At 34.9% G+C, this 21,310-nt stretch overlaps 1 protein-coding gene across 2 annotated transcripts; it reads right to left on the minus strand.

The window, feature by feature from the left end:
* Window positions 1-240: 240 nt before the first annotated feature.
* On the minus strand, window positions 241-15,239 carry si:ch211-196p9.1 (uncharacterized). Of its 2 annotated transcripts, XM_056461177.1 has the most exons (21): window positions 15,156-15,239; window positions 14,837-14,866; window positions 14,539-14,623; window positions 14,310-14,450; window positions 14,074-14,225; window positions 12,680-12,816; window positions 12,496-12,595; window positions 12,297-12,396; window positions 10,672-10,854; window positions 10,222-10,343; window positions 9,443-9,527; window positions 8,286-8,426; window positions 8,050-8,204; window positions 7,280-7,413; window positions 7,067-7,160; window positions 6,865-6,964; window positions 6,595-6,717; window positions 5,138-5,376; window positions 4,753-4,939; window positions 4,371-4,498; window positions 241-2,395 (listed from the first exon to the last, which is right to left on the minus strand). In XM_056461177.1, the coding sequence occupies exons 3-21, from the start codon at window positions 14,618-14,620 to the stop codon at window positions 2,078-2,080; spliced, it is 2,721 nt and encodes a 906-aa protein (XP_056317152.1). In that variant the 5' UTR covers window positions 14,621-14,623; window positions 14,837-14,866; window positions 15,156-15,239; the 3' UTR covers window positions 241-2,077. The 2 variants fall into 2 exon arrangements, with proteins under 2 accessions (XP_056317152.1, XP_056317151.1); XM_056461176.1 differs by having other exon boundaries at window positions 14,837-15,234.
* Between the last annotated feature and the right edge of the window lie 6,071 nt (window positions 15,240-21,310).

The raw sequence follows: 21,310 nt of genomic DNA on the forward strand, positions 1-21,310 counted from the left end.
ACATGCAGGAAAAAAACAAAACTTTTTTTGTTTATTTTCATCTTGAACTGTAACTTTGTTTGTAGGGATGCGTATATCATCATCATATATGTGTCAGTGCATAAATGCTTTATTTGTTAACCGAGCTGATATTGTAACAGGTTAAAATGTTATTTTGAAGTGCCAGTACTTTTCTCTGCTTACAATTAACACTTACAGAGTAATTTAACAGATTAAAGAGAATGTCCATCTTCAAAGATGTCACATTTAAAACATTTATTTAAAAAAGTGTCAGGCTAAAGAAACACACAGTATGAACATATTAAGATTGTCTCAAAAACCAAAGAGTACATTTTCATAATTTACAGCAACTGACTTGACCTTACAAAATCTTCTTTTAGTAAATGTCCTGTGGGGACCGACAGAACAAGTGCAGAAATTTCCTAAACCCTGAAAAAATACCAAATAAAAAAACACATCTTGCTTATTTAATGCTAATATTCTCTTCAGGAACTAATCCACAAACTAAGTCTTGTCAGTAAACATCATTGCATAGGGAACATTATCAACGCAATTACACAAGTAAGTGTTTTGGCAAAATGATCCTTTGAACTTTCCTTCACAAACAAATGATTTACAGTTTGTGATGAAGCTGCTGTCATATCCAACAGCTTCATCTTTCAACAGAGTTTATTTTATTTATCCCTCATTTACAAAACAATCGAAAGAAAAATGATCTGAAATAAAGCACATAATCCCTCCAGATCTATCAAGGACACCATTAAAAATAATCTGCTCACTTGTTCCAGATGTGATCTTTCTGAAGCCTGTACAGAGATGCAAATAACAACACTGAATGCCAGTGGGCCAGGCCAATTGTGCAGCAATTTATAACAATAAGCAGGCTATACATCTAAATCTTGCTCTCCAGGCAGTGTATATGCAAATGTCCGTGCCCTTGTGATCTCACATGCCACTTTGTATCCAAATGAGCCATTTTTCAATAAATGTTTTAAATTATGCAACTTGGAGGATTTAATGGTATGTCAATTTGATATGTGTGGATATCAAAGCAAATTTGGAATCGCTTTCTGGAAAACACGACTGATATATGAACGATAAAAAAAAAATGCTGTTGATCGTTTTCTTCTTTATTTTCATCTTTGAACTAGTTCTGGCACTAGAAAAAAAATAGTATCCAACGAAAAATTAAGAAGCATATCAAGTACAGTTTGTATTTTTCACCTATTATTTGTGTACATCCTGTTGATCTCAACATCTTAATTCACTAGGAAAAACCATTCCTCCTTACATACCGTATAAAAAAAATTTAACAAGCAAATAGGCCAATTCTGATACCCATTCCTTAATGCAAGACGCAATAAAAACAATAGAACTCTGGTTTTAAAATCTATATGCAGCCATTTGAAATTAGAGGCAAGCAATAGATCTTAATCACAATACAAACAAGGATGTTACATACTTTACATGTAACATAAACGGCTTTTATAATTCAACTTAGTTGTATGATTTCAATATTCTAATGTAGCCGAACTTTAACCAAAATAAAACATCCACCGAATTTAATGATAAAATAGGCAGTCACTGTGTTAGCTTACATGCATTGTGTAGTAATGAGTGATGTTTTCATATAGACACAAAAACAGGTCACAAAACAACACTTATTGTTCTCACACAAATGCTCCCAATCTCAGTTTGACGTCACATCGATTTAACAACAGGAGCAAATGCGACCAGAACTGCTCCAACATCGCGTCTTAACATATTCTTATCATTTATAAAGAAATAAAGCAACCTCTGTCTTCATTTTCAGGCCTTCTCCCCATCTCTGTATATGGCTTATATATATATATATATATATATATAATATTGACATCTTGCCTTAAGGTTAAATTCCCCTGACCTTTTCCTCTATTGTGTATTTTTTAGTGTGCACTGAGCGCTTTCTCGTTCCCCATAATGAGTGTAATCAGCTACTTACTGCGCTCTCTTGGCAACAACTGTGTTTTAAAAAAAAATTGCACAATCCAATCTAACAACATTTAAAAAAAAATCCCTTACTGCATCTTTAAGGCACTTAGCTGAGCAGCCTGGCTCTGACTTCAGCAACGCGAGGACTTTCCTTCACTTTGCCCACGTCTATGTTGTACACAGTTGTCTGAATGAAAATGTACATGTTGTGTAACATAGCATTGTAGGAGGTGCCGAAAACAAAATGTGCCTTAAAGAGTTCGTCAAAGGCTCCAAGCGAAGACGTGGACTTGCAAGGAATGGCATGTTGGTGTAGAATAATGAAGAACTGGTCAACTGAGGACTTGTGAGCTCCCACAGCTAAGAGATAGGGCTGAGAACTGGCACCGATGTCTTTAAGATGGTCTTCGATGTCTGTTCCAGTCTGAGAAAACCAAGCAAAGTTAAAGAAAGAAAACAAAATAATTACTTGTATGTATGCATGCTTGTACAGTAGGGGAAATAAGTGTCACAATTTTTCTCGGAAAACATATTTCTAAAGGTGCTTTTGACGTGTTCAACCAAAGAAATAAATATATGAAAAAAAAAAACACAAAACTAATTAGTTTACAAAGGAAGTTATGTGTAATAAAATGAAATGACACAGGAAAAAAGTATTGAACACATGAAGAAAGGAAGGTGTAGAAAGCCCAGACAGCAGCTGAAATCTCTTAGTAGTTCTTCAGCAACTTTCTGCCCTTCATCCTTGTAAATTAACATTAGCTGCTTCAGTCCAACATCTACATTATCAGGATGATGAAGATGAAACCAGAGTGGACATTTCAGCATTTCAGCAAGACCAATGATCCAAAATACAGCAAAGGAAATTCTTTAAGGCCCCAATTACACTAATACGTTTTCGTTTTAAAAAGCGTGAGTTTTGCTACCGTTACGCCATCCGTTCACACTACGCCAGAGTTTTCGAGCGCCGAAAACTGAGCTTTTTGAAATTGCTGAAGAGACCGTTTTCATTCTAAAACACTGCTGCTCCGTCTCAGTGTGGATGGGAGGAAACGGAAACATCTGAAAATGGAGGCGTGGCTGCAGACATTCACCTATCTGATTGCCACTTTTCCCTCAATAATATAATATAATATAATATAATATAATATAATATAATATAATATAATATAATATAATATAATATAATATAATATAATATAATATAATATAATATAATATAATATAATATAATAATATTATATTGTATTATATTAGATTCCTTCCTTGTAAGTTCAGACTTCGCAAGTTTGATATGAAAAACAAACTCCCGAGGGCACGTCACCCTGGATACGCTGTTTCAATTTCTTAACAATAAAATTAAAACATGATATAAGGATTTTCATTTTGATACTTAACAGACACCTAAAATGTTGAGGCTTCATGTAGCTGCATATTTATATGACCGTCATCTTCACATATTTATAGCAAAACGGAGCCTACTGCCTCCTTTAATTTTCATTAAAAATACAAAACATACCCTCTCTTTCACTGAACATTCGTTTTAATAATCAATAATGGCCATTATAAAAGTATAATGTACAATAAGTTTATACATTATAGGAAATAAATTAAAGCAATCAGTCAATATGCAGAATCAGGTACATGGTTACGTAGACAGAGAGTTGTTTCAAAACGCTGGGTGAAACACTAGAGTGGACGCGGATCGTTTTAATTCTAAAATGCCATTTTAAGACTAAAACGTATTAGTGTAAACGGGGCCTAATGCTTTCAGAGAAAGAAAATCAAGCTGTAGAATGGCCCAGCCTATCACTTGACTCTAATCCAAAAAAAAAGATCAGTTTGTATAGATGAGACTCGCAGAACCATCAAAATTGGTACACTCTGTTAAAGTCTGTATTAGGTATATTTTAGAAATATATTATAATATAATATAATATACTATAATATAATATAATATAATATACTATAATATAATATAATATAATATATATATATATATATATATATATATATATATATATATATATATATATATATATATATATATATATATATATATATATATATATATATATAAATATAAAACAAACAAAATACATAAATTGCACTTTACAATAAGATTTGATAATGTATTTACTAACATTAACTAATAGTGAATAATACTCATACAGCATTTATTAATAATCATAGTTTAACCTTTACAAATGCAAAATTAAAATCCAGATTCATGCTTGTTAATGAGTTTTCAAAATGACAGTTATTTATTTTTCTTGTTTGTACATTTCATCCCATTCACCAATTTTTATCCCATTTTTAATTTTCATAACAAAATAAATAGAACAACAACAACAACATAATAATAATAATAATAATAATAATAAATAATAAAAGCCAACCTTTTTGAAGACTACTAGGTTTCTTTCTGCTTGAGAGGCAGACACCTTCCCAGGCTTCTTCCTGCCTTGGGCAGATGGTGGGATCAGATGAAGTAGGAGTAATATAGAAGAGAGGTCACTGTCCCAAACTGTTTAGACACACATGTTAATGTTAATGAAACATCAAAACTCAATAATAATAAAAAAGTGAATGTATTTTTTAAATCAAGTAACACAGTTTTCTTTTTTTAGTTTGACTGAAGAAAAAAGTTAACATCATCTTAAATAGCATGAGGGGGTGAGTAAATTAAAAGTAAATGTAAATTTTTTGGTGTAAAATCCCTTTAGTATTCTATTCTTGAGCAAATAAATGAAATATTAAACCAATCTTAAAACATCTTACAAAAATCAGCAGTGTCTTCTGAGATTTCAGCTGGGAATTCTGCTCCGAGGAGGAGTTCCTCTACATCACTGGTGTTTGGGAGCTTCTTGCACTGCTGGATCACTTTCATCTTAAATGCAGTTGTCCACTTCTCCAGTAGCCTGCCTGATACTCCCTCGCCAAACATCCGAACAAAGTCCTGCTCAATCTAAACATGGGCAGAAGACAAAGATCAATCGAATCAATATTTTGAAATATATTTCGTAACAAGCCACACCCATTGTTTCTCGTTTAATATTCCATTTCTATAGGAAATGAGTCACAATACGAAAAAAAAAACTTCCAGTTCATGCAGACTTTAGATAACATCTTTGCATTTAAGAAGTAAATAAATTCAACAATTTACCAAGCCTTTAATGTCTTTGAAGCGTGTGAAGACCGTCAACACATCACTTAATCGTGTTTGGTCAAGAACCATTTTCCGCCGATAGTCAAATGTCAAAGTCATTTTCTTGTAGATCTCATCCTCATCGGGGCAATTGTTCATGAATAAAATTGCTATATTGCATTCCTCCTCACTCAAGACAGTGTCTGGAGCAAACTCTGACTGCAGCATTACAGTGGATACAGCAGACGGACCTTGTTCTGATAAAGGAAAGAGAAAAATACATTTCAACAAGAGTTTATCAAGTTAATCCTTTAAATATAAAAGAGCCTCAAAGGGGAACTAATATACAAATATACAGGGTTTAAACACAGTTGTGTGGCAACGGTCTGTGAAAATAACCAGATTCTAATGGTAAAAATGTATTAATTAAATTTTTTATAATAACACTTTGATTGACATTCTCCCTTTGTACATGTCATCTGAGTGGGAAAGCTCCTCCCATTAGTGATGATCTCTCCCTCATTAGCATATGATGCAAGTCTTGTACTTGAATCTGCCACTATGCTGACACATAGGCATTTGCAGCTCCACCCTCTTAAAAAAAAAAAGAGTTCTGGGAGCACAATCTCATTTGCATTTAAAGCAACAGTAATCGCTACTCACCCGTTTGCACTGGCTGCCAGTTGCTGCCCGCATCAAATTCAAAGCTCTGATGTTTGCTTACAAAGTGACCTCTAGCTTGGCTCCTTCATATCTGCTCTCACTTCTGCAGATATATGTGCCCTCCAGAAACTTGCGTTCTGTGAATGAACGTCGCCTCGTTGTTCCATCCCAAAGAGGGAAGAAATCACTTTCCCGAACTCTCACATTCAATCTGCCCAGTTGGTGGAATGAACTCCCTAACTACATCAGAACAGCAGAGTCACTTGCTGTCTTCAAGAAACGATTAAAAACGCAACTGTTTAGTCTCCACTTTCCTTCCTAATCTTCAACTGCCTCTCTGGCTATACCACTAATGGTGCCCTCTCTCTCTCTCCAAAAAAAAAAAAAAAAAACTTTTTAACAAATGCTTTGCTTCTTAGACTTTACACACCTAAAACTTGTCTATAGCACTTATTCACTGTTGCTCTTATAGATGTGTAAATTGCTTCCTTGTCCTCATTTGTAAGTCGCTTTGGATAAAAGCGTCTGCTAAATGACTAAATGTAAATGTAAATGTAAATGTAAATGTAATAAAAATGGCATGATGTGGATTAAAGCCTTAAATGTCCAGGTTTAAAGAGCTGTAAAACATTATTTGTGTGGTATTTTGAGCTGAAACTTCACATACACACTCAGTGACATCAGAGACTTATTTTACATCTTGTACAAAGGGGCATAATAGATCTCATTTAATATAAATAAAATAGCCACACTCTGTATTAGGTAAACTGTACAGTAAATAATGAAGGAGGTTTATGATTTTCATTGAGTACCTTCAAATGATGCTAGTTGAGAAAGGTGTAGATCTGTGCTGGTTTGAGCCATGAGCTGCTTCATGCGTTTCAGTCTAATTTCATTACCTAGGTCATCCATTTCTCCAGAACGTTTGCCTGAGGCTGTAAATTGAAGGTAATAACGTTGTGAACAATGTTAAGTTAAAGTTTTAAGGTAACAGGTTTATTTTAGCAATTAGAAAGGTCACAGTTAAGGTTCAGTAGTAACAAAATTGCAAATAAAGGCGATTTCTGAGTTTCACTGCATACCTTCAAGTGATGCTCGTCGTTCTTTAGCTAAACCTCTCTGTATTGTTTTGATCCTCCATGCTAAATACCCAGTGCCACTCTCACTGTCATAGTAATGCTCCTTAGGAATGCAAAAATACAAGAAAGAAAAATTCATCAGCAAAATACATCACATGAGAGCATTTAAGGCACAATTGCAATTCAAAAATAACATGGCACTTACATAGCCATTTTTGGAGAAGGGGTCACTGAGGCAAGGGAACAAAGCCACAATTCCTTTAGCATATTTTTCTCTCACCTGCCTGGGTGGTGCTGTACTGCATAATAAACAAAGATCTTAAATATCTGTAGCATAGATTGAGGGAAAACAAACAGCAGAATTATAGTAAAAGATCATATATATATATATACACCAGTTGAAGATTATGCAGATTACCCATTCTTCATCATGTCAGCTGCCAGAATATTAACCATCTTCCTCCTTGTCAAGTCCCCTAAAGTCTTAGTTCGGTTATATTCGTTTATTATACGCTCCCCGCCAGGTTTCTGGAGAAGAACTGATTCCACCAACTGCATAACAAAAGGATAAATAGGGCATGATAATACATGAGATATAAAATTCTACAGAAAAATACAGAGACCCGAAAGGGACATGATGGTGGGAAGTAAAAATGGATAGAAGAGAAAAAAAACTGAGTGATAGGAAAATTTATTTTATATTTTATATTCATCTGGGATCAGTTATTCATACGTCAGTCCGCACTTTTACATTCATTCCCTGACTCAGAGGTTGCATAGGAAGGGCGATGTTCGACAAACAGTATTGATGAATAGAATGTGAATGCAGACATTTTTATATTCATTTCAACGTGCTTTCAAGATTAAAAATATGGAAGAAATATGGGAAAATACTTATTGATAGGATGATAGCAGGACAGAATGGTAAAATACGGGAGAATCCCAGCAAAAACAGAAGGGTTGTCTTATGAAGTGAACAGTTTGTGGAACAACAGTTTTGCGAGGGAACGCAAAAACTTAAAAATCGATCTATTTTCCTATCACATTATTTTTTTCTCCCACCCAGTTTTTTTTCTTCCACACATTTTTTCCCCACCATCGTATCCCTTCCAGTTCTCTATCGAAAACATATTGATTGATAAGGTTTTATTTAATTTCTCCTAGAGTGCATAAAATCTTGATGCTCACCATTTTAGCATCATCATCAAGCCTCATTCGTTTACTGACAGAGCTGTCTTCAATAGTAAGTGTTTCCTGTGATTCAGTGGAGTCAATGGTTGAAGATTGGGGCTGATTTGATGGCACAGGGCATGCTTGTGGTCGTGGAGGTACAGATTCCAGGTCTGGTTATATAAAAAAAGAAAAAAAGTCTTAATTATACTGATGATACTGTCGTAAATATGGTGAAGTTGGTAAATACAAACCTGCAATGGGTTTGATGGTGAGAACGCCAACTGAGGGATCTTTGACTACCTCCTCAAACACATCTTCATCCACCTCAGTCCCTGATTCGTCAATAACCCTCACATTCCCAGGTAAAGCTTGAACACCAAACTTTAAAAAGGCTAAACAAAAAAAATGGTCTATTATTCACAGTTATTCAACTTAACCACAAATTAAAGAACATTTAACGAGAGACGATGTGACTTTTTATAATGTTTAACATATTAGCTAGGGTATTATGTAAATCAGAGATGCCCAAACTAGAGCCTGCGGGACAAAGTTGGCCCAAGGTAACCTTTGATTTGACATGCCACCAATCAGAAAAGAGATCGACAAATGATGGGGAAAGTTAAATTAATCCGATTTTTTTAAAGGGTTATGAAACCGTAAAACACATTTTTTTTTATGTTGATGGATATGTGTGGCATGTTGCTAAAAACACTATTATGACACTATTCACTATTGAGTAAAAATAATTTTTTGTAAATAAAAATATAACATTAACCTACATTGTGTTATAAATTAGATTGTTTAAGGTTTTATTGCAAGTACATTATGAAATGTAAAATATATATCATTATTAATACTATTAAAGTATTTTTTCTATATATTTTTAAATATTATTAAATCGGGAAGTTACCATGGCAACTTTAATGTAATACAGTTTGGTATATTTAGCTTCGGCCAACCACCCTCAATCAATTTTGGTATTTGGCCCTTCATATGAAAAAGTTTGGGCACCTCGATTCAATAATTTTTTTCAATTCACCTTTATTTGTATAGCGCTTATACAATGTAGATTTTGTCAAAGCAGCTTCACATAAAAGGTCATAGTAAATTGGAACAGTGTAGTTCAGTTTTTAGTTTTTAAATTCAGTTCAGTTGAGCTCAGTTCAGTGTGGTTTAATAATCACTACTAAGAGTCCAAACACTGAAGAGCAAATCCAACGATGCACAGCTCTACAGATCCTGAACCATGCAAGCCAGTGGCGACTCTGATGTAAATGATCAGTTATTGTTAACTGTGAACATCGTCTGGACGCATGCAAATATTGACAATATATTTATTATCATATAAAAATCAGACTGTGAAAGCAAAAACATACAATAATATAAAGACAACATATGCATTTCTTACCAGCAGATAAAAATTCCGTCATGCTCAGGTTGGTTATTTTCACAAATTTTTGGGCATCCCCAAGTTTTACTTTAACCAGCATGGTCTGGAAAACATTACATAAAGGTTTGTTTGTTTTTTAGAGTAGACAGTGGAAAACAGTTTCATATTTATATACTATAAATAAGTACATGCATTTTGTTGCAATGGGTGAATAATCATTAATCACAATATTTGTGATAAGATCTAAAAATTCGGCACTTTAGTATGACCACATTTCATTAAACATTGAGAAAGCAAGCTGAAATGATAACTGTGAGATATAATAAGCTTATTACAATTGATAACCAACCACGGTCAGTTGAAGTAGATATTAGATTTAAGGACCTTATGGTTTTATTTTAGAGTTAGAGTTTTAATAATAGAGTTTTATTTAAACATTCAATCACATATACCTCAAGAAAATGTGATAATATGGCTAGTTTTTTTTTACTCAAGAATGCCAACAATGCCTGTGTTAGCTTTGACAGTGCAGCATCTTTAAGTAACACACAGTAATGTTTTGTTACTGCATGAATCAACATATCCAAATAAATCAGGTGAACCAATGAATTAATAACAACCTTTACACTATGTTCATCTATTTGTAAATCTTTGATGAGAGTTAATACAACTTGTATAATATGTTCATAGTACATCCATCTGTAAATATTACCCATAGTTTTCTATATGTTTACTTATATCTATATCCTGCACTTGCTATCAAATAAAAAAAACTATCAAATAAAAGGAAATGATACCTGTACGATAACGCGCTGTACATTGGACCAGAAATCGTCCTTGCTTACATCCTCATTTAAGAACGTCTCTGGAGTAAACTCTGCCTGCTGTCTTACAGTTGATAAAGCCAAAAGTGCTTGTTCTGATGAATAAAAACAATACTTTTAAAAGTTGACAACACTTAAATGCTCTAAAACATAGGTCTCAAACTGGATTCCTGAAGGGCCGCAGCTCTGCACAGTTTTGCTCCAACTCTAATCAAATACAGCTGATCCAACTAATCAAGGTGTTCAAGATTACTAGAGACTAAGCAGGTGTGAGTTGGAGGTGGCTGGAGCTAAACTGTGCAGAGCTGTGGCTCTCCAGGAATTGAGTCTGAGACCACTGCTCTATAATGCTGATCCTTTAAAGTAAAAAAGGTATATTTTAAAATAAAAATGCTATTTAGATTTCTGAATTTCATTGCGTACCTTCAAATGACGCTAGTTGTTGATTATTTAAACCCTGAGTAAGCTGTTGGTCTGTGCTGGATTGAGCTGTAAACAGATCCAGTTGGTTCAGCCCCATCTGATGATCAGGTTCACTGAAAGGTACTGGTCCACAAGAACGATTGGTTTGTGAACAGGGTATCATTCTGGGCTGTTTGACAGAGGCTGTAGATAAAAGATAATATAGTTGTAAACAGACATTACTATAGACAACTGGCTCGATCAGCTGATCTTTGTTAGCTATCACCGGTGTTGTAAACAAGCCTTTTTAAAGGGGTGGTCCAGAGTGTGTTTTTAAGGCTTGGTTGAGTTTATAAGATGCAAAGTGTGCTCATGCTTCACTTGTAAAAAAAAAAAAAATAAAATCAGGTTATTTTTTCAGATATCTTACTTTGATTATACACAGCTAATCAGCTAACATGAAAACAACCGTCATATTTCCTAGTTCCTCAGAAAGACCCCCAAGAGGGTCTGATTGGTCAGCTAACATAATGTGCTGTGATTCGCGGATCGGCTCCATGTCACCAGGAAAAACGTTACGCCTCTAATAGCACGCAGTGCGCCTTTGTGTAAAGCACTGTCAGTCAGAGTAGCTGTTAGCCGTATCAGTTTGAGCCTGAACTAGACAGAAAATGAAGAGCACACAGCTGAACCTCATGCCTGGTCTCTAAAATAAAATCTGACAAGTGTCTTTCACATATATTTAGAATAAGCATGTTTAATATAAAACGTTCAAATATTTTTTTCGAGTTTGTTATTTGAGATGTAGAATGCAGGGAAAGCGGCGGCATGGAGAGACACTGTGAGTGTTTACAGTGGTTTGATGGATAAATATGAATTTGTAGCTAAAGTGTTAACGGTGCCAAACAGAATTTCCTGTTTTTTACATCCTTGTTTAACTAGCTAACGCTAGACACTATGCATGTAATAGATCAATAGATCAGTAATCAAAAAATACTTACAGGTTGTGGCTCACAATCCACAGCTTCTTCTATTATGGTTGGAGCTGCACCTTGAGGAGTTTTTAGCCGAATCCAGCACTGAACTGAGAGACATTCTGGAAGCTGTCCTTTGTCAAATGCTAGCTATATATTTTTTTATAATTATCTGCAACATAATTAAAATTAAACTGTAAGCACTTCTCTCTTTTTTTTCGTGTCCTTTGGATGCCCAAATCCCGAAACAGAAGAAGCTCTGTGAAAACAGCAGCGTTTGGGCAGCATTTTAGCTTTTTCTTCTATAACATTACAGCTCCTCTGGCCACACCCCTTTATTGCGTGGGGTAAATGCGCGTAACCTGAAGGGTTTACGATCTCATTAACCCGGATGTATTTTTTTTTTGGAGTCCTCAAACTTCATTCACTGTAGGCTTTGCTAAGCTAACTCTGTAAAAGCCAATGTCGCCCTTTGCATTGAACTTTGAGCGTATTCCATTCAGAGATGCTGTTTATGTTCACACAGCTAAATTACACATCAACTAAAGTTTAAAATATGATATCGTAGTGGACCACCCCTTTAAGAGCTTTAAGGTAAAAGATGCTCATTTTATTTCAATTTAAAATGTCAGTAGAACACAACTGAAAAAAGCAGAAGATTTCACTATGTACCTTCAAGTGATGCTCGTCGTTCTTTAGCTAAACCTCTCTGTATTGTTTTGATCCTCCATGCTAAATATCCTGTGCCAGTCTCACTATCATAGTAATGCTCCTTAGGGAAACAAAAAGAGATAAAAATATAAGATTTGGTGTGTTCAATGTTTTAAAAAGTCAGAACAGAATTGCAATTGAAAAATGATATGACGCTTACATAACCATTTTTGGAGAAGGGGTCGCTGAGGCAAGGGAACAGTGCCACAATTCCTTTGGCATATTTTTCTCTCACCTGCTTTGGTGGTGCTCTACTGCATCTTTAAAATAAATCACATTTCTTAACCCCTTATTTAAAAAAGTAGAAGATCATAAATACACCAGTTGATGATTATGCAGATTACCCATTCTTCTCCATCATGTCAGCTGCCAGAATGTTAACCATTTTCCTCCTTGTAGCATCTCCCAAAGTCTTAGTTCGGTTATATTCGTTTATTATACGCTCCCCGCCAGGTTTCTGGAGAAGAACCAATTCCACCAACTGCATAACAACAACAAAAAATAAATAAATATAGCATGATCAGAATAAAAATATTATTTAGAACAAAAGAAATGTATAATAAATAATAGTATATAATAGTGGTGTAACGGATCACAAATCTCTTTTTTAAGTCACGGATCAGATCATTTTTCAGCCAAAAAGGGGAGAATACAAATGTCATTTGCTTTCTATTTATTACAGAAGCAGTACTGCAAGACACTTTTGGTTTTAACAAACAGAACTTAGAAGCTGTCATTTTATTAAAAATAAAATGAAGAAATAATCAGCTGAATAAAAATGCTAAATATTCAGTACTGTGAAAAATTCACTCTTACTACTACTGTTGCTGATAATGCTAAATGTAGAAATCTAACATAATAATTGGTACAGTTCATATTTATTTTTAGTCTCATTTTCAATAAATGACTCCGTTATTCACTCATAAAACTTAATGTTTCATTGCTAGATGATCATTTTTGAAGAATTATTCAGTGGCATATTTTTAATGGCTGGTTGTCATCACCTATTGGTTAAATAATGTAATTGCTGCCTACAACTTTCATTTTTGAGCGTTGTAAATGCATATGACTGTGATTTTAATCTTTACCATAAACATCAGTGGTTATATCTAAACTATAAACTGTTATCCCAGTACTTCTGTGTTATTTGACTGTTTGTAACTTCATAACTAACTTAAAAGACTAAAGACGCAATCTCTTTCTTGATTTTTGTGTTTTCAGATTTAAATGCAGCGAATCGAAGGATTAATAAACATATGCAAATCAGCATCATTTATAATTTATGTTGCGTGGGTGTTGAGATCTCGATCTTTTATTGATGAATCGTGCAGCGGACACTGAATGCATTAATGCAGGCTAAACAAGTAGTGACAGAAAACACCTTTAATAACCTAAGAAACCCACCTCATCCTGAATAACCTACCACAACTTATTTTGTCATTATTGTATTTTACAGCAAAGCCTAAATGCTTTTTTAATACATGTGATTTGAATGACATGAGAGGCGATCTATCTGTTAAAAATTTGGGATTAATCTACAAGTTTAAAAAAATTATTAATCCGCAGGTCACGTGTGTTTCGAACCGTGGTTTGTGATCTGTTACACCCTTAGTATATTATCATTTTGCATATTATTTAAAACTTCAATAAATGAATTATAAAATATAAAAAATATAAAATATATTCAGTTCTTTACTTTTTGACCAAATTGTATAATTACTAAAGACTTGATGCCCACCCTTTTAGCATCACCATCATCCAGCCTTTTCGGTTTACTGATAGAGCTGTCTTCAGTTATAAGCGTTTCCTGTGAGTCAGTGGAGTCAATGGATGAAGACTGGGGCTGATTTGATGGCACAGGGCATGCTTGTTGAGGCGCAGCATTCAAGTCTGGTTGCATATACATATAAAGGGGTCATTGTATGGTCCTAATGGTATCACTGATAATAAAGTGATAATATGGAAAATACTAACCAGCAATGGGTTTTATAGTGAGAATGCCAACTGATGGATCCTTGACTACCTCTTCAAACACATCTTCATCCACCTCAGTCCCTGATTCATCAATAACCCTCACATTCCCAGGTACAGCTTTAACACCAAACTTTAAAAAGGCTAAACAAAAAAAAAAAGGTCTATTATTCACAGTTATTCAACTTAACCACAAATGATTCAAGGATAGTATGAAGAATGCATTTCCTACCAGCAGATAAAAATTCCTCCAGGGTCTGGTCTGTTATTTTAAAGAACTTTTGGGCATCCCCGAGTTTCACTTTAACCAGCATACTCTGTTTGAGTTTCAAACAGATGACACTAAAAATAATGGTTTAATTCCCAACATAAAAATAAACAGACATTCTGCAGTTTCCACATTCATCACAGTATATCTGTGGTAAGATCTAATAATTGGTCATACAAAACAGCAAGGAAATATCACAGATACTTCAAGGTTTCATTTAAAACTGGTGTGTAGATTTGCTATGACATGGAAAATTAATTACCTCACAAATCCAGTTTCAGATCCAAGATGACTAGAATACAATTAAAAATGGACAATGGAAATATGTTAATTGTTAAATATATGCGCTATAACACGCCATTGTTATAGCTGCGAGCAGTTATGATTTCAAGACTAATGCACATCTAGGATACAGCTTTGAAATACACTAGCTGCGCTTCGCATTATCATAAACAAACATTAACATGTGCCACTCCGATCAAGTCAGCTAACCGTGGATGTTAAAGCATTCGCATAAAATGACTGTCCGCGAAACCAAACTAACGTTAATAAGAAAGTTTACATCATAAAGTTAAAAGTACCAAAACAATGTCCGGTGTTTTAAATTAGGGTTTTCCGCTTTCCCTCTTTAGCTGCGTCCCAGTTCACAGGCTGCATCCTTCGAAGGCCGATTGCGTCACTGCTACGCGACCAGTTCTGGCTCTTGCAAACAAACAAAGCGGATTAATTAGAGACAGCATTAGATAAATTAAACAAATGGGCTGGTATACAACGTGCATAAGCACATTTTTTTCTACGCCCCGTGATGCTTTGCGTGATTTATGGAAGTAACTTCCGTAAAACTGTAAAATAAGAATGAGAAGAAGATAATAATAAGGTAAAAGAAAATACTGGGTACGAATATGAACTGTGATACGTATTATATTCACCCCAAAATATCACTAAATCAAAAGATATATTGAATATTATTGGAGACAACTCTATAGGAAATACAAAGATACAATAATCTGGAGGAAAAGACTCAATAGAGCTTTGGCTATAGATATACATAGAAACAATAATACATTGAAATACCAAGTACAACATACTATCAAAACAGCTAAAATTAATTACTCAGTTTTCCGTGTAATTTTTGCATAACCTTGTTATTTCAAGTAATTTGAAAACTGGCTGTGCAACCCATTTGAAACAGAGTAGTCACATTCTGGAAAATGGATAAATCTACAGAGGAGCAGTTTTCCAACAGATAGTATTCAATTTATACTACTTTTTTGAGTTTTCAGTGTAAACAGCCTACTTGGATTATACAATTAAGAACCACTTAGTTGTACTAAATTGCACCTCAACTGCCACACAACTCAGCAATTAAATTTTAATAGGTTATCATCATGGTATAATCAACATTGACCATTACGCTTTCTCCAATGGTAGAGTTGTGGATGCTTTCATAAGACAACGGCTGCAACCAAAATCATATCTCTTGAGAATGTACTGTGTTTGAATAAGACTTTTCAACTAAAGTTGTTTACCAAAGAAATGCGTGAAGGGAGTTGTCAATTAATTGATTATTTTTCTTATACAGCCTTCATTTTTACACATAAATACCAATTCTCTAATTTATATAGTGAGCTCATTACAAATACAAGATCTCAACCAAATGAAAATAATTTTTGTGCTTGAGGTTTGTGCAGAAAATGTTGTGGCAAATTTGCACTGTAATCAAAGATAAAAATGAACCTTAAGATGGTTACTATCTGATCCTGAGAAGAACCACTCGGTAAAGTCACTCGAACTAAAGTCCCTTTAAGGCAAGTCATTTCACATGGCGGCCATCTTTGAAACACTTCTCGGGCAGTATGCTCGGGCATTCTTTCTGAATGAGGAAACTCCAAAATTGCATGCCAAGCTGACGATTGAATTTCATATTAGGAGTCACCAAAATAATTAAACTACAATTGTCCATTTAGTTTCATTTCTAAACGTCCAAATCACACAAAATCTACAGAAACTCATGTCTGGTCCAAGCCCCTCCCCCAGAGTATTGTCAGTCTATAGCGATCGATGACTGGCTCCTGCACCAGGCAGGCTTTATTCACCATATAGCAATCGCTGATTGACTCCTGCACTAGTAGGTGGGGCTTTATTCACCTCATTGGCCGTTACACTTTTCCCCATATAAAAAGATACAAGTGACATATTTAGTGTATTCTATAATCTTACGATGTTCAGTAGGGTTCAGGTCAACTGGTGATCAATTCATGTGTGAAAACGAAGCCCTTTTTCACAGTTCCTTAAAGTATGGGAAAATAGAGGATTTTTTTCAGCTTTTGTATGTTTAAGGCCTCTAATGCAGATTTTTCCCCACATTTTAAATGTCAGGATTTCTAGACGTATAAGGAAATGTTGTAATATTGCAATATTAGCCACTGTGTGAGCAAATGCAAAGAACTTTTAAGGGTTATTTATAGGATCTACTTATTATGTTTATGATATGCACCAAACTGAAAGTGTTTTTGAAAAATATTCACACACACACACAAGTTTGTTTAGACTGAAGTGCAGCAAACACACATGACTGCAGTTACCTAACATCTCAGCGTGGATGAGAGGAGTGGCCATCAGAACAGTTTATACACAGAATATAACCTCACAATACACTACAGGCTGCACAAACACACAGATGTACTTATGTGTAAGTAATGGGCTTCATTTCCTTCTTTCTGAAATTTATGAACAACAACAATGGCATGATCATCAAGCTTGCAAGCACTATATGGACTAATTTAAACTTGTTTCACGCAGAAAACAGGAAAGTCTGAACAAATATGGCATTGAACAGCACCATTGACATGTTGTCCAATAGCAACTCCTCTGCCGATCCATTTTATGAGTGCATGGACTCCTATCCAGGAAACCTTCTCATTGCTTTGGTCATAATGCTGAACATCATTTTTTTTCTGCCTCTGAACTGTTGGATTTTGTGGCTGATCAGAAGAATTAAAGGTGTTGCCAAGGCAGACTTTGTCATTTTGAACCACTCTGTCGCTGAGATCATTTGCAACATTTCTCTCATCATTTTTCTGTCAGGTACTTTGCCTAATAAGAAAGTAGTTATACTAATCGCTAATTACCTGTGCAGTACATTCCTGGTTGGTCGACCGCTTTTCCAAACCTTTTTCTGTGTGGAGCGCTATCTGGCTGTGGTCCATCCGCTTGTCTACCTAAGATACACGAAAGCCCTTAAAGTAAAAGCTTCATTTGTTGGACTGGTCTGGCTGATAATTCAGATGGCTGGATGGTATACAGTTTACTCCTCCCCTACACTGCCAATAGGGGTTTTCGTGGCAATGTACCTAGTCGTATTAGTTGTGTGTTCATCTTGCTCTCTCATGATTTTATGTGTTTTGAAAAGACCCAAACCAGGGGATGGAAAGGATAAAGAAGGAGCGTATCAGCTAAAGAAAAAGGCTTTTCTAAGTATCACAGTCATTTTGATCACACTGGTGTTTGGCTATGGTACAGTCTCATGTGCTTTTGTTTTGCGGGATCAAGTTCCGCACCACACTTTTTGCTTAATTGCCGGTTTAAGTTGGTGGACTCTTGTGCCAAGCAGTGCCATTCAGCCGTATCTCTATCTATCTAAAATCAACATGCTGCCCTGCAACAAAAATGTTTAATATTTTTGGCAACGCTTCAAAATAATGGTTCATTAGTTAATGTATTTACTAACATTAACAAACAATTAGTAATACATTTATTATGGTATTTATTCATCTCTGTTAACGTTAACGTTATTTAAATTAAATAACGTTAGTTCATGTTAGCTCACTGTTCATTAACTAATGTTAACAAGTACAAGTTTAGATGTTAATAATGCATTAATGTTGATCTACAGTGGTGTGAAGTAACAAATTACAAATACCCAAACTACTGTAATTGAGTAGTTTTTCTAATTGAGTAGAAATTGTAATTTACTAAGTCGTTTTAAAAATATGTACTTTTACTTTTCCTTGAGTACATTTTTACTACAGTATTGATACTTTTACTCCACTACTTTCCTTCAACCTGCAGTCACTACTTTATATTTTCCTGTCTATGGAGATTAGAAAAATCAGTCCTGTAATTCCTGTCGAATTAAATCACACATAGAAGGTAAATTGCCTAATAAGGAACTGCCTCAAACATGGGCGATTTATAATTGCAGCAAACTGTTTAGAAGCATTAAAAGTATCCAAGAAGATGTTTAATATTTTTACACGCAATGACCCAGAGACTGTTTAGATGCATGTCACTGATGAGAAGATGACAGTTTACTGTATGATGACTAAAATGGTCTAAAACACCCAGCAGGTACAAGACATCAATGTGACGTCAGATTAACATTGTACACTAACGCCATGGACGTTGCATTTGGTTTGGAAATGAAAATCGGCTTAACGTAAGAAGTCAACGTCAGGCTGACGTCAATGTCCAACCTAAAATCAACCAAATATCAACATCTAATGATGTTACAGCTTGACGTTGTGTGGACTTTACCACTATGACATCTATCAAATATTGGATTTTGGTTGCCATACCTGATGAATAAATGTCAGGATTTGACGTCAATATAACGCTGGTTTAAGATGGTGGCTTGACGTTGGATTTTGGTCACTTTTTAACAACCTAAAATTAACCAAATATCAACGTCATTTGATGTCATTATTAGAGATCAAAATAATATTGTCTTTAGATGCTGGCTAGAGATTGAATTTTGGTCACCTGACATCACAACCTAAATCTAACCTAATATTAACGTCTTATGATATTGTGTGCCTGCAGGGCAATGACTAAATGCACTACAGAATGTTACGTTTACACACATCCACAAACTACCTGTAAATGCATCAGATTTTTACAGCGTAATACTCTACACACTACTCTTGAGTACTTTTGAAAGGTCTACTTTTTACTCATACTTTTAGTACAATTTACAACAGATACTTTTACTCGCACTACATTTTTAGGCAAGTAATGGTATTTTTACTTGAGTATGATTTTTCAGTACTCTTTCCACCACTGTTGTTAGTGGTGTTAGTAAATTTTAGTAAATACATTAATTAATGGACCATTATTCTAAAGTGATACCATTAATTTTTAGAGATGAGAATAAATGTGACTCTGCCCACAAATCCAGTCTTATGTTGCATGGGTGTATTTTTGGCAATAGGCAGAAATACATTGTCTGGGTTAATATTATAGTTTTTTAATGCCAAAAATCTTATTAAGATCATGTTTATTAAAGATATTTTGTAAATTTCATATTGTAAATATATTTAAATGACATTTTTGATTGCTAATGTGCATTGCTCTTAATTTGGACAACTTTAAAGGTGATTTTCTCAATGTATCTCTGCCAAATATGGTCCTCCTAACAAAGTGCACATCAATAGAAAGCTTATTTATTCAAATGTATTCATATAATCCATAAATCTCAATTTAAAAAAAATTACATATGACTGGTTTTGTGATCTATGGCTCAAATGTCATAAATTCAATTCAATTCAATTCACCTTTATTTGTATAGCGCTTATACAATGTAGATTGTGTCAAAGCAGCTTCACATAAAAGGTCACAGTAAATAGGAACAGTGTAGTTCAGTTGGTGGTGTTTAAGTTCAGTTCAGTTTAGCTCAGTTCAGTGTGGATTAATAATCACTACTGAGAGTCCAAACACTGAAGAGCAAATCCAACGATGCGCAGCTCTACAGATCCCGAACCATGCAAACTAGTGGCGACAGCGGAGAGGGAAAAAAACTTCACTAAATGGCGAAAGTGAAGAAAAAAAACCTTGAGAGAAACCAGACTCAGTTGGGCACGACCATTTTAATTTCTCCGCTGGCCAAACGTGTTGTGCAGAGCTGCAGTCTCAGTGGCGGAGGCTGGAAGCTGGCCTCAGCGAAATCAATCAATTAGATCACAGGTGTCATGCTCAGTTCCTGGAGGGTTACAGCTCTGCACAATTTAGCTTTAACCCTAATTAAACACACCTGATCAAACTAATTGAGACCGCCAGGCTTGTTTTTTAACCTCCAGGTAAGTGTGTTAAAGCAGGTTTGGAACTAAACTGTATTGGGCTGCGGCCCTCCAGAAACGAAAATCAAAGTTTGACACCCCTAAATTAGATCACTGTGATTTCAAAAACAGAAAAAGAAATGTTTTGTAATATACTGTATACAGAGCCCCTTATTTTAAAATTGATGGAAAATTTCAGTGTTCTGTCACCCGCTTCAAATGTTATCACTCTATTAAATGGGCGTTATCAGTGGTTATCAGGTGATAGATAATGGGCCAGAAGGGGCCTTCTGCGCCTACTAGTAGGCGCAGAAGGCTGTTATCATCCATCCACATGGTTAATCCGCTATACTAATAGAGAAGACTGCAGATCCAAATATGTTTTTACATTACTGCGATGGTTGGGTTTAGGGTTGGGGTAGACGTGAATAAAATACAATTAATGGGAAATTTAATAAATAATATGAATAAATCTTGTAACACAGCCAGCCACATGTGATCTATAGCTGTTTAACCATGTGGATAGATTATAACAGCCTTCAGAGTGCAGAAGGTCCCTACTGGCCCATATCTATCAGCTGTTAACCACTGATAACGACCATTCAATCGAGTAATAACATTCAAATCGACTGGTTCTGTAGAAAACAATTGTTTTTGTGTAGTAATTTGCAATAATTCATGCT

This window comes from Danio aesculapii, chromosome 7 (assembly GCF_903798145.1).
Source record: "Danio aesculapii chromosome 7, fDanAes4.1, whole genome shotgun sequence".
Classification (NCBI taxonomy): Eukaryota; Metazoa; Chordata; class Actinopteri; order Cypriniformes; family Danionidae; genus Danio; species Danio aesculapii.